At 38.0% G+C, this 14,651-nt stretch overlaps 3 protein-coding genes across 3 annotated transcripts; 2 read left to right on the top strand and 1 right to left on the bottom strand.

The window, feature by feature from the left end:
• Positions 1-824: 824 nt before the first annotated feature.
• LOC147524093 (RING-H2 finger protein ATL46-like) lies at positions 825-1,421 on the top strand. Its single transcript, XM_086573591.1, has one exon. The coding sequence runs from the start codon at positions 825-827 to the stop codon at positions 1,419-1,421; it is 597 nt and encodes a 198-aa protein (XP_086429717.1).
• Positions 1,422-3,754: 2,333 nt separating this feature from the next.
• Positions 3,755-5,753, top strand: LOC147524092 (E3 ubiquitin-protein ligase ATL4-like). Its single transcript, XM_086601827.1, has one exon. The coding sequence runs from the start codon at positions 4,159-4,161 to the stop codon at positions 4,879-4,881; it is 723 nt and encodes a 240-aa protein (XP_086457953.1). The 5' UTR covers positions 3,755-4,158; the 3' UTR covers positions 4,882-5,753.
• A 4,990-nt stretch (positions 5,754-10,743) lies between these two features.
• LOC147524091 (uncharacterized) lies at positions 10,744-14,444 on the bottom strand. The gene is made up of 8 exons (XM_086573584.1): positions 14,436-14,444; positions 14,185-14,322; positions 13,949-14,073; positions 12,766-13,668; positions 12,184-12,286; positions 12,024-12,075; positions 11,451-11,876; positions 10,744-11,171 (listed from the first exon to the last, which is right to left on the bottom strand). Exons 1-8 carry the CDS (start codon positions 14,442-14,444, stop codon positions 10,744-10,746), a joined length of 2,184 nt encoding a protein of 727 aa, XP_086429710.1.
• Positions 14,445-14,651: the final 207 nt, after the last annotated feature.

Here is a 14,651-nt window from a genome sequence, read left to right as displayed (position 1 = left end):
CGTTCTTGGGTAAGTCGTATGCGAGCTGCAAGGCATGGCTTTTTATGCACGTCAACGTTACAATCCCGTTTATATTTGTAGTAGTGCGCCAGCATAATAGCGTTCATCAAAGTTCCATAACGAAATTTTCATTTTTTTTTCCAACGTATGCATTAGTAAGTCTGTATATATACAAATTTAAACACACTGTCCTAGTTTGATTGAGTAATATTTTGATACTAAGTCTTCAGCGATTTTATATATCTCGAGTGGATTGGAAAGAGTTTATTCTCGAGTGGATTGGAAAGAGTTTAATTCATTTTAGCTTATATATGTACACAGTACACATGACATGAGAACCAGATGTTGTATCATAGTAAAAACTAAAAAGTTTACATTGCTCTTTGATATTAAAATACACCAATGATGACGTTGTGTGACATCAAAAACAATGTTTTAAAACTAGTTTCTATTATTAGAATTTAAGGCTAAACATGTTACTTGTATGAGCCACACCAACTCTGTGAATAATTATTTTTTGGAAAATTGTATTCCAAACAAACAAATTGTTTTGTTAATTTATCCATCTCCTTACCACACATTGCACTCTAACTATGCCGATCTCTAAGAATGTGAAAATCAAAGAGTGTTAAGATTCACAGATATTAGTTGTCATGTAAATTTTGTGAGGAGAGTGCTTTCATTTCTCAAATAAACCTAGTCAATTGTATTTTTCTTACACCACCAAGTACACAATAACAATGTTGTGACTTATCCCTTTAAATCTCTGCCTGGCGTTTGTGATACATCATGCATGCACTTGAAACTTGAAAATACAAACAAGAATGGAAGTTACAGTGCCTTACTTTTCTGAATCCCCAATCCTAACGTCTCCTTTGCAAACTGGAGAGGGAAAACAAGAGCCTGATTTGAATTTTATAATTGCAGTTGTAGGTATCCTTGTAGGCGTTGCTCTCTTAATCTTTGTTGCTCTTCGCTCGATTTTTTTTCGCCCCAACAGCAATACTGAGCGTCACAGTGGCAGTGACAGGAACACTGACCATGCTGTTCCTATAGGTAGTGCACTTCCTATGTTCTGTTTCAATACAATTATTGGAGGCCATATTTCAGCTGATTGTGCACTTTGTCACTGCACATTTGAGCCAAACGATCAGTTGAGGCTAATTCCTTCTTGTGGCCATGCTTGTCATTCAAATTGTCTACTTGATTGGCTTGAAGCAAACACAACTTGTCCATTGTGCGCAACAACTATATACGTGGCTGAGTACTCCAGGATTCAGAGGTTCACTGTTGGTTTAGGAAATGTGTATTGTCGGAGGAGGTCCAATTGTAGTAGCGGTTATGGACGACGATCATACTTAATGGGAGTATATGAGTATGTAATTGAGGAGGAGCGTGAAGTTGTGGTGCACTTCACTTAATCAACTCGTCGTCACAAAGAGAGCTTAATATCTACACAATATATATCTAATTAATTACTTGCTAGATCTCTATAAAATATAACTGATGATATATAGGGAAAAAATTAAAGTACGTTTATTTCTCAGTCCTAATTGAATGTTGATTTTAATGGCAGGGTAAATAAAATCATAGCATATGTAGAACACCTAGTACTCTTTCTTCATCTTAGTTGCTTTTCAATTCGATTTCCTTCTGAAGTCAGCTCTCTAATCAGGGAAAAAAATCAAGCAGCCCCAAAATGGATATCCACATTTTCAGGTTGCTCAAAGGGTGAAAGGTGGGCTTTACGGTATCATATTCACTGCCACACTGGTTAGTGCTTGGGCTGCATCCCATAGTGTTCCTTTATGGACCTGTGCATTGCATATTTCTCCATAGTTCGGGGTCCAGATACAATGCCAAAGACCATAACCAAAAACTTCCTACATACCAAGCTAATCCACATTTGATTCAGTTCGCTTTCGGTTCTAATTGGGTCAATTCTAAATTTCTAATTCAAAAATATCAATATCAGCAGCGGTGTTCAGATTCTTGATAAAATGCGTGCTTTTCAGGATTTACTGAAGGAAAACATGTAAGGACAAGTGGAGAAAAAAATATTTCATAATGTATCATTAGGTTCATTTTTCAAGTTATATATGATTTCTAGGCAGAATGTACAATTGTCTAATTATTAATGGTATTACTAATGAGTTAGCACTTAGCAGAGAACAATATATTAAGCCACTCATGCTATGGTAATCATTAGTGCTCTTGGTGAAAAGTGGTGTCGCCTAGCACACTTGGTTGTAAGATTTTCATACAATAAGGATTATGATTCTGAACCGTAACCTCATTTGGCACATCGGCCCAAAGGTTAGGCCATCCTCAACAAATTCCAACATTGAACATGATTTTTCAAAAAACTTTTTTTTTTTTCAAAAAACTTAATACCCTTGGGAAATATTGGTAATATCGATTTTCACCAAAACACCATTAGAATACATCCTTGCACTATTTCATATGATTTCCTCAGCAAAAAGACCAATATGAAGGTGCACTTTTTAGAAGATTAGTGTCGTCTTGTGTCTACACTAGTGTTGTACTGTTGTCTAGTGTCTACTCATCTCAATGTTCTGTTTTACTTAGCTTGATGATTAAGAACGAACTTTCAAATGTTTTCATTTGTCAATGATGACAAGGTTCCCTTTTCGAACTTTGAGTTTGATAAGATTAATTAACCAAGAAGACCACCTTTAACCAAAGAAGGAAGACTCGACTTGATTGCAAATCTGCAAAGCCACTGCCTTTAGCACTTACGACCAAAAGAGCATATAAAAGAGACAAAATATACAGGGAGGAAGATTAATGTTAGTGATAAATGGGCAACGCCACTGTCATTAGCAATGTGAAAAGTTCAGAGATTGTAGAGACAAACTGTTTTAATCATGACTTTACAGTTTGTAGGAGCATGCCAAGCAATGGATAATAAATTTAATGTGGACAAACACTAGAAACTCGTGTGTGCTACAGAGCAGAGCAATAACAACCTGATGAGATTATTAAATCATTGAAACTCTTTTCTTCCTAACAATATAACAATTTGAATTAATCAGGAGGATAAAGTCATTATATAATTATAATTAACTCAATTTCAATCGATAGATTGTGGTGGGATAAGCTAAAAGATAATTATTTGGACCTAGTCCTAGTCCTACAAGACTTGAAAAAAAATGAAAAGTCGTCTTACATAAGTAAGATACAGATGCTCCATCCAGTACATGATACTGGAGTGGTTTCCTAACATTCCATTGACATATCTATGAATGGATCAGCATACATGATGCAAGATCGCAATCATGTTGTTGAGGTAAACACCCTAGAGTGTTGATATGGAACTCACATGATCACATGACATATGATGCACATTATACGCATTACTATTTAGTATAAATATTATGCAACCATCATGCACAAATTTTGTAAGTAATCTCTACTACTTGTCTACTTAATTGAAGCACAACTATACAACTAGAAGTCGTGACACTTTGTGGTAGTATATACAGTACAGATATAGAACATAGTTGGTATAATAATTCCATAATTCCACAATGACTTTGTGATTTTTGTCTTGCATTATCTTTTGTATTATAAATTATTAAGAAATACACGAAAAGACAAGGTTAGATCGATTAAAGCAGTCTCATACCAGAACCAATGACTTCCGATCCTCTTACATAGTCCTTCCTTTGGACATTATCAATATTGACCGAGAGATTGCAGTAGTTGATCTAGTCACATACATATATTATATATATATCACAGCAAACCTGAAACCAATCCATTCCAAAAGAAAAAGGTTTTTGGATTTTGGATTTTGCATTTGCATATATTTCTTCTTCTTCAGCTTTTCTCCTCATTTTATTATTTGTTAAAAAATATATATTAATTTCTTCTTCAGCTACTTACCTAGTAGTCTAGTAGTTAGTACCTACCACATCCAAGATGTCCAAAATCAAGTGTAGTCTCCCCAAAGTCAGTCGGAACTAACATAAAAAAAACTCCCAGAAGTACATTAAACTTGGCTATATACACAAGTGTTCAAACTCTCTACTTCAATTTTCCTCACTCTCTTGTCCGTACATCCATTAAATTTTCCACCGTCCTTATTATATCATTCATTCATTCATACCCATCCTCAAATCTCAACAAATAATAATGCATCTCCGCCATCTAAACTCCTTCCCACCACCACCACCACCATCATTCGAAACCCTAAATAAAAAACCTCGAGATACTCACTCGTCATCAAATATAAACCCTAGTTTCCTCATCGTAGCAATCATCCTATTCCTAGTTTTCATAATCTCAGCTGCCCTCCATTTCCTTCTCCGCTATCTAAACCACCATCATCACCAAGACCAAGAAGAAGAAGAAAATAACGTGGCACCACCACAGACAACAACAATTCAAGAACGGATATCCAACCGCCGAGTCGCACCAGAAACCCTAATAAACTCCCTCCCGATATTTTCATACAACAGGCTCCGTTCCAATTCCAATACTACTAGTCGCTCGTCAGCTGACTGTGCAGTGTGTTTATCGAAATTCGAACCACATGATCAGCTACGTTTACTCCCATTATGTTGTCATGCATTTCATTTAACATGTATCGACACGTGGCTCCAATCAAATCATACTTGCCCACTCTGTCGTTCAACTATCCATCTCCAAGAATCAGAGCAGTACAAAAAACTCTTCCAAGAAACCAGTAGTAATAATAGCAGTTTTCGAGTCCAAATGGGTAATGTCAGTAGTGCAAGGTCGGAGTCTGATCGAAGGAGAAGTTATTCCATTGGTTCTTTTGAGTATTTACTTGATGATGATGATGTTTTAGAGAATAATAATAATAATAAAAAAAGAGGAAGCAGAAGAAGTTAGCATTCCAGTGGGGCCAGGTGATGATGTGGCGGGGGAAGTTGGTAGTGGAGGAGGAAGAGGATGGTTGAAAGATTATGTGGATAGATTAGCTTCATCTGTTTCGTCCAATAATTCTTCTTCATCGATATCGATATCGAATTCGTTCCGGTTTTTTACAGGGAGTAGTCGGAGAAGTACTGCTGATGGAAGTAGTCGTCGGAGAAGTGGTGCTGATGTTGTTAACAATGGCGGGAGCTGGGATTTCGAGGGAGAAGAGATTGGGAATTTTTTGCGTTGGTTATCAGGGGTATAGTGGGTATATTTTTAAGGAATAATAACGAATGTAAATTTGGTGATAATTTTGGTCAAAAGGAGAAGAAGCTGACTTGAAACTGAAAGTCAAAAGAGATTGACTGCCTTCTTTACTTCTTTTGCTTTGTGTTGGGGTAGTTTTGAATCTTGTGATTCGATAGTGAAACAGGTGATTGGCATTAAATGGAATGGGATCTGTTTCTGATATATTTTTTTTTTGCTTTGTGTTAAAGATGTAGAAATGAATTTTTCCAACTACCAAAGGGACCTCAATGAGCTGCTTTCAAAGTCCGTGCTATGATGATGATATAAATGGTGGGATCCTTTGCATTCACGCAATGGAGTGATGTTGGTGCTTGTGAGTTAGTTTTTGATGGTATGGAACATTTAGTTTTGATAGTTTGATCCGCCAACTACTAGTTAGTGAACATTGGTGCAATCTCTACCTTTTTTTATATCACCGTTAGAAATGTTGTATGCCGAATCAGGTAATCGCGTGTGAAGCTGATGGCGACAAACAACTTTGCTACATTACTTACTACCTAAATGTAGGTATATGTCATCTTGTTGTTGATAGAAAATTTTATTGCGCCCGATAAATTTTTGTTTTATTGGAGCTATTCAAAGTATTTTACCATAATGTATAGAGTTTTGATGGTGAAATAAATGTTGTGGTTTGGGAAATTGGGATGACAGATTTGCAAGTTCTGTCTAGATTCACCACCCCACATCAGATTATGATTAGAATGTTCGATCAAAATAAATGTAGGTTTGGATAAGAAGGTTACTGATTTGAGTGATCTTTTTCTAGGATTAGTAACTCAATTATGTTATGATGATTGGAAGTTACGAACTACCTCGATGTGGTGGTGATGAAAATTCTATAAATGATGTTAATTATTTGCTAGTTACTTCACCAACTCAAAATGATCAGTTCATTTGGAAAAAAGGTGACTAGTGAGTTGTGACTAACAAAAGGGACAGATCCAAGTCAAGGAAAGATTATCGAGTTATATTACGTCAATGTGACAACGCCTCATGGTTTAGTTCATTGACAATTTGAGATATCCACATCGTTTTAATTAAAAATATGAGATATCCACATACACTTTGAGCACATCAGCTCTGAAATATGTACTTTGCCAAGTTGTAATGGGATATTAGACCTGGACTTTGCCAAGTAACTACTGCCCTTAGAGTATTCCTGATGCAAGGGTCAGTATTTTTCACCTCCACGTAGACTTAATTTCTCGTCTTTGTTATTGTTTTGGTGAAAAGCAAGATGAGGGTGCCCAATACAGAGGTGACTTTGAATCTCGGACGGAATATTTGATTCCGTCTAAATGTAAAAATTGAAAAAACTGGCGGATGGAATGAAACATCCAGTTTGGGGGGAAAAAAAAAAACCGAAAAACACACGGGACGGTAAAAAACACACGAGACGGAATAAAAAATTTCGTTCGAAGCTCACAACTCAGCAACTATCTCAGTAGCAACTGCTATTCCTGTTTTGACTTAGTAACAAGTGACCAACTTTGTCACCTTTGCATTGGGCAATGGTTTTTTGATAAAAAATGGTGAAAATTCTCAATTTCCCTCAATATTGACTTGCATTGGGAACGCTCTTACAAACAGAATTCTTTGTATATTCGGGTGCCTATTCATAACAACCTCATTGACGGAGGTTAATTTTCATAACGCAATTGCCATCCAGTGGCGTCTCAATTCTAAAGCATTTTTTTTCCCCCAAACACTTGAAAGAGGTACATAGAAGTATAGTACAAAATATCCCGATATATCACGATATTTGGGGATATCTATCCGGATTTCAAAAAAAGATATATATATATATCACGATATGTTCAGAGATATATACAACTGTAAATATCGGTGATATTTTAATGATATTTGCGATATTTGTGATATTTGTGATATTTGGAGATATTTTGTGATATTTGGAGATATTTTATGTATATAACAATTTTATTTAATATTTACCATTATATTTCAAATAAATATAAATAATGTATCATGATATATCAATAAATATCCACAATATCTACGATATTTGTCGATATTTTAGATATATCCACGATATTTGCATGTGAAACAATGTCAAATATCCCCAAAGAGGGGGATATATCCACGATACATATCCAGAAATTGAATATCGATAAACACCCATATCCTAATATTTTGTACTATGCATAGAAGTATATAATTGACACAAGCTTAAACCAAAAGTCAGACTCTTAGCTTATGAAACCTATCTTGTCCAGAACATAGCATTCCCTAATAGTCCGTGGGAAATTGCAAGCTTGCATAAGTTCTTAAAAGCTCTGTCACAGCCCGAATTTCTAAACAATAACAAAGTGAATATTTGAAATATAAATATCTCAAATATTACTATGTTCACTTGTTTAAAAACCCAAATTATGACGGGGTGGATACAACACATACAAAAACCCTTAAAAGCCATATCATAAAAGAATCAACTTAAATTGCACAATCTCCATAATTATCCGCCATCACTTTATTAATAGGCTATCTTCCGTCCAAAACAAAAACATCAACAAACTCTAAGAATAAAAGTCTCCAATATCGTATTCTCATGTCATATAAATATGAAACTACGTTATTACGTACTTCCAACAAGAATCAGATCTAATAAAAGAAACTAACGGACTGCTTCAGGCAAAAATCTAAATCACACGTCGCGGTTCCACTGCCTTCCACCTATGTTTCCAAGAACACACCCACGTTACCAAAATAAAGCAAACATGGGTCAGTAAAATGGAATTTGCTGGTATGAGTAGACTAACCACATATAAACATTTCTAGTCTTTATTTATCAAACTAACACTTTAAATATATCATAACTTAATCATTCTTAGCTTGGAAGACAGGTAGTTCCGTCATTTCAACCGGCATAGTTTCTTCCCAAGCAAGACTTCTATTTTATTAACTCATTATAATAACTTGTTTTAATAACTAAGTAATTGAATTAAAACTTACCGATATACATTTCTGTATAAGGGTAGGACCGCGTCCCTGCACAAAATATTATTCAGTCATACGCTCCTGCAAACGAAAGTTAGAAATTCTAAATAACATATGTAGATATCCTATATGTATTCAAATGTAAGCCCAAACACACTCGCATAATCAAATTAATTTCTCTTATCAATTAATCAATTTCTTTTTCTTATACACCCACTGATTCGGCCCAAGCCCAATCCAAAACAAAACTCACGTACTGTTCACCTTCTTCCTCCCTCACCAGCTCGCCACTTCCACCGATCAGCCACCACTAGTCCGCCACCCTCACTCCTGCGGTTTGGTTCCTTGCGAAAACCCCTACCCAATGATACCAACAAAACAAGATTCCCACTCATATGCTAGGTCATGTCTTCCCCATTTCCTCCACCACTGCAGAGCTCGACGGACCACCACTCACCTCCCAACAGTTCGGTTTCGCTCCCTACCAAAAACCCAATCTAACTATACCAACAAATCGCGATATCCCCCACTCTTCCAAATCGCGATATCGACAACCATTAACGTTTCTTCAAGCTTCAATCACCCCTCTTCAGCACCCATTCAAACCAAACATCAATTCAATACCCAACACTTCACCACAACAACCAAACATCATCAATCATAACCACAACAGTTTAGCATCACCACAAAATTCAAACAAAACAAATTATTCCAACAAAACAAAACAGGACAATTTGGTTCTTTTGACGAAAACGCGAAAGCGCTTAGCCAATACATAAATCGACCAATTATTTACAGCAACAATCGATTTATTACCCTCGTTTTATCACTGGATATGGACGAGTTTTCCGGAGACAGACGGTTCTTCAAACAATAGTCAAGATGTATACGCAGTTAACACTAAATAGTATACAATATAAAACAGAATCTTACAACAGTATGTGAGCAGTAAAAATAATATATTTTTCCATCCTCATGCAATCTACAGTAAACGAGAACTTTATAAAAACATAATATATCTACTCACCCGCAGCACGCTCCGACTATCAGCTAGCTATCAGAAAAATCTTCATTTCCTTCTTTCAGTATAACCCCCCCTTTTTTTTCTGTATAAAACACTCTGTGTTATTCCCCCAAAAACTTTACGTAAGAATCTCTTTTTTAGTTTTAAAAACCCCCCACCGAAAAACAAGAATGAAAGTTATCTCTTTACCTACGAGGCTTTTATCCATAACTAATAGTTATCATATATCTTGTTTTGCCTATTATTATTATTATTATTATTATTATTATTATTATTATTATTATTATACTAAAAAAATAAAAGAAAAAGACGGGGTGTTATAATATACACACCTTAAAAAGATCTCGTCCCGAGATTTAAGGTAGAGTGTCAGAGAAAAGCTCAGGTTGCATCTGCCTTATCTTATCTTCAAGTTCCCAAGTCACGTCATTTTCCCTTTCGCTCCATTGCACTTTTACCAAGTTTACAATCCTCCTCCTAAGGTGTTTCACATCCCTATCTACTATCGTGATAAGCCTCACTATAAAAGTTACATCATTGTTAAACTCTAGCTCTGCTGGCTGAACAACCTCTGTAGGATCTCTTTCACACATTTCCGTAGCATAGACACGTGGAAGACATCAGGAATCATCGCTAAGTTAGGCGGCAAAGCAAGACGGTACGCCAAATTACCAACGGAGGCTACTATCTCATATGGTCCAATATATCGTGGACTCAACTTTCCTTTCATGCCAAACCTCATAACTCTTCTCACAGGGGAAACCTTCAAAAACACAAAATCGCCTACAGAAAATTCAACCCGTTTCCTTCTTCAAACCTCGCATAACTTTTCTGCCTTCTTTGTGTTGTCTTAATCCTTTCTCTAATGACTTTAATCTGTTCAGATGTCTCTCTCACTATCTCAGGCCCAAGTAATACTCGATCTCCCACGTCTGCCCAACAAGCAGGTGATCGACATGGACGCCCATACAAAGCCTCAAAGGGTGCCATACCGATGCTCAACTGGAAACTGTTATTATATGCAAACTCCACCAAAGGCAAATGCTCCTCCCATCCTCCACCAAAATCTATTACACAAGAGCGTAACATATCTTCTAATATCTGATTCACCCTCTCCGTCATCATCCATCCCGTCGGGATGATAAGCGATTACTCATCGCCAAACTAGTACCCATAGCATGTTGAAAACTCTTCCAGAACTCAGAAGTGAACAAAGGATCTCGATCTGACACAATACTCACTGGAATCCCATGTAACCTGACCACTTCCCGAATGTACAAGGAAACCAACTTATCTGTATTTCTACGCACGTCAATAGGAATGAAATGAGCAGACTTCGTTAAACGATCAACAATAACCCAAATAGATTCATTACCTCTCCGAGACTTAGGCAAGCCATCAATGAAATCCATAGAAATGTGCTCCCATTTCCACATCGTTATCTCTAATGGTTGCAATAATCCAGAAGGCCTCTGGTGTTCTGCCTTAACCTGCTGACATGTTAAACACTGAGAAATATATTCTCCGACATCTCTTTTCATTCCTTCTCACCAAAAGGTCCTCTTCAAGTCTTGGTACATCTTCGTTCCTCCAAGATGAATTGTAAATCGAGAACGGTGAGCTTCATATAATATCTCCTTTTTTAACTCTGCATCATCTGGTACACACACTCTCCCATGAAATCTCAAACCTCCCTCAGAATCAACTGCCCAATCAGACGGACAATCATCTAAAATATCAATGACCAGATCATCTAACCGACTCAAAAGAAATCGGTCTCTGTGCTGTATGGCAATCACTCTACTGAAAATCACTGACCTAACCTCCAAACTGCATATATACCCCTCATCTATATCTGGTGTAGTCTGGACGTCATAAGCTGCTATAGTCTCTAAACTCTTCCACTCTTGCACCATAAGAGTGGTCAAAACACCAGACAATTGACTAAGTGCATCCGCAACTACATTGCCCTTGCCTGGGTGATACTGAATCTCGAAGTCATAACTACTTATGAATTCCATCCATCTCTGTTGTCTCATGTTCAACTCTTTCTATGAATAAAGATACTTCAAACTCTTGTGATCTGTGTAAAGCTCGAACTTCTCACCATATAAATAATGCCTCCACACCTTCAAAGCAAAAACCCCTGCCGCTAACTCCAGGTCATGAGTAGGATAACGTCTCTCGTGTATCTTCAACTGTCATGAAGCATACGACACCACCTTCTGGTCTTGCATTAACACACAACCCAAACCAGTTCCACTAGCATCTGTAAAAACCACTAGTTTTCCGCCTCTAGTCGGGATTACTAGAATTGGAGCTGTCGTCAACCTCTGTTTCAATTCTAAGAAAGCCTTCTCACAATCATTAGTCCACATAAACTTCACATCCTTCCTAGTTAACTTCGTGAGCGGAGCTGCAATAAGTAAGAACTTCTCAATAAGTCTCCAATAATATCCAGCTAACCCCAGGAAACTCCTAATCTCTGTAACAATGGTTGGTTGTTTCCATTCTTTCACTGCAGCAACCTTCTCAGGGTCCACAACAATCCCCTCATTAGATACCACATGTCCCAAGAAACGAATTTCTTCTTCCCAAAAATGACACTTGTTAAACTTAGCATACAACTTATGTTCTCTAAACATCTGCATCACTATCTTCAAATGCATCTTATGTTCTTCTGTATTTTGTGAATACACTAAAATGTCATCAATGAAAACAATCACAAATTTATCCAAATAGGGCCTGAAAATACGATTCATCAGGTCCATAAAGAATGCAGGTGCATTCGTCAACCCAAAAGGCATCATAGAAAACTCATACAAACCATGCCGAGTTCTAAATGTCGTCAAAGGAATACTCTTCTCTTCAACTCCCATCTGATAATAACCAATCCTTAAATCAAACTTTGAAAATACCTTAGCCCCTTTCAACTGGTCCAACAAATCATCAATCCTAGGAAGTGGATACTTATTTTTTATAGTCACCTGGTTCAAATCCCTGAAGTCAATACACATCCTCAAAGTACCATCCTTCTTTGAAACAAAAATAGCAGGCACACCCCATGGTGAGTTGCTCGGTCGTATGAACCTGGTCATACACACTTAAAAGATTCAAACCCATATACTCAAAAGATATGGTTAAGCCAAAAACAAAATCACTAAAACTTAAACTCTTACCCCTTCTTGAGTAATTCCTCGACTTGCATTTTCATTTCGTTCAAAAGCTTAGGCGCCAACCGGTAAGCCGACTTTGAAACTGGTGCAGTCCCTGGTAACAAGTCTATACGAAACTCCACCTCCCTTTTGGGTAGGGCAGGGATCGGGTTGGGTTCGGGTCGGATATGGCTATATCCGAATCCGAACCCGATTATATCCGAATTTGACCCGAACCCGACTAACCCGATCGGATAACACTAAAAATTCAAAAAAAGCCCAAAAAATATATCCAAACCCGAATTCGAATTTGAAAAACTTGACCCCGAACCCGACCCGAATAAGTAAACGGATAAAAAAAATTGACCCAAACCCGAACTATTTGGGTTTGGGTCGGTCGGATTCGGGTCAAACCGGACCCAATTCCCTGCCTTACTCTTGGGTGGCAACCCTGGAATCTCCTGAAAAACATCTTCGAAGTCTCTCACTACTTCCACATCGCTGATATCCCTCGTAGGTATCTCTATAGAGCATAGGAAACTAGACATCACCGAGTCCTCCTTACTAACACAGGTGTGAATCAACCTTGGCATGCCAGGTGTATTCACTATAACTTCCTTCCTCGCACAATCCAAGGTAACATGATAACGTGTCAACCAGTCCATACCAAGTATGAAATGGAAACCCTTAAACCCCAAAACTATGAAGTCTACCATAAAGACACGGTCTAAGAAACACAACTTAAAACCTTTGCACTCGTCATATAAGGTAACAGAACCTCCTAACGGTGTCTCAACACACAAAGACTTAGATAAAGGTGTAGTTTTAAAATGTTCTTTCTCAACATACTGACGAGATATAAAGGAATGTGAAGCACCTGAATCAAACAAAACTCTGAATATAAACTGAGATGAACTAAAGGCACCTTCAACATTCCCATGTCCTGACATAGCTGCATAGGCTCTAGCACGAGTGACTGGTGCTGGTGCTCTGTTATGCTGACTACCCTGCTTGGTAGGGCAATAATGAGATAAATGACCCACCTGCTTACACTCCCAGCAAGCCCTTTCAACAGGAACTATGGCTCTAAGCGCTGGTGCTGGTGCAGGTAAAAGTAATGCTGCTGGTCGATACGGAAGAGCGGGAGCTCGACCCTGAAACTGGGGACCCTGCCTCTGCCACTGATTCCCCTGAGGTCTATAGCTTCCAGGCTGCCCCGGTGGCCTATAACCACCCTGCTGTGCAAATCCTCCTTGGGGTCGGAATACACCCTGCTGATGAAATCCTCCCTGAAACTCTTGGGATGCATGGTGGTCTCTGAAATGGACCCCTCTGAGCAATATCATAAGGCCTAAATCTATTCGGCTGCCTGCTCTCAAAAGGCCTAGGACCAACAACTGGTATCTCACCAAACTACCTCTTCCCCCTCGACTCTCTTAGGGCTGCATTCTGTTCCTTATATCTCAATGCCAAGTCCAACACACGATCAAAGGTGTCCCCGTCAAAAGGAATCAACTTGCTGGACAAGTAACTCTCTAACCCACGTATGAACTTTTGGTTTTTCTTCTTGTCAGTATCCACAAGATAGGGAGCAAACCTCGATAACTCATTAAACTTGGTCACATATGCCGTCACAAACTTCCCGTCTTGGGTCAACTCAGAGAACTGTTGAGCCAACTGCTCTTTTATTGCCTCAGGAATGAACTTACTCTCAAATCTAATCTTGAAGTCCTCCCAAGTCAAAGTTCTAGTGTCCAAACTAGGGGTGAGAACTCGCCACCAAAACCTAGCAGCGTCATCAAGTTGGTGAGCTGCCAACTCCTACTTCTGAACCTCAGTAAGCTGCATACGCTCAAATACATTTTCACAACTTTGAATCCAAGACTCCGCTGCAATTGCATTCCCAACACCAGTAAATCGCTGCCCACCAAGAGTACCAAACTCCTTATTCCGCTTAGCAAAAGGATCTCCCTAAACAGGATGGTTATTCTCAAGATAGCCCGCAAACAATTGATTCAACCAATTCCTCTTGACATCCAATGATTTGAGTGTTCATTGCGGTCCCAAGAATTACCATTACGTGCCTTAACCATGATCTACAGTTCAAACAAAACTCCTATTAATATTCACATATACCCAAAACTCTAAATCTAAGCTAATCTAGGCTCTGATACCAAAATATCACAGCCCGAATTTCTAAACAATAACAAAGTGAATATTTGAAATATAAATATCTCAAACATCACTATGTTCACTTATTTAAAAACCCATACTATGACGGGGTGGATACAACACATACA

Source organism: Coptis chinensis, chromosome 1, assembly GCF_015680905.1.
Source record: "Coptis chinensis isolate HL-2020 chromosome 1, ASM1568090v1, whole genome shotgun sequence".
In the NCBI taxonomy this organism is placed as follows: Eukaryota; Viridiplantae; Streptophyta; class Magnoliopsida; order Ranunculales; family Ranunculaceae; genus Coptis; species Coptis chinensis.
This window is presented reverse-complemented; position numbering and strand designations above follow the sequence as displayed.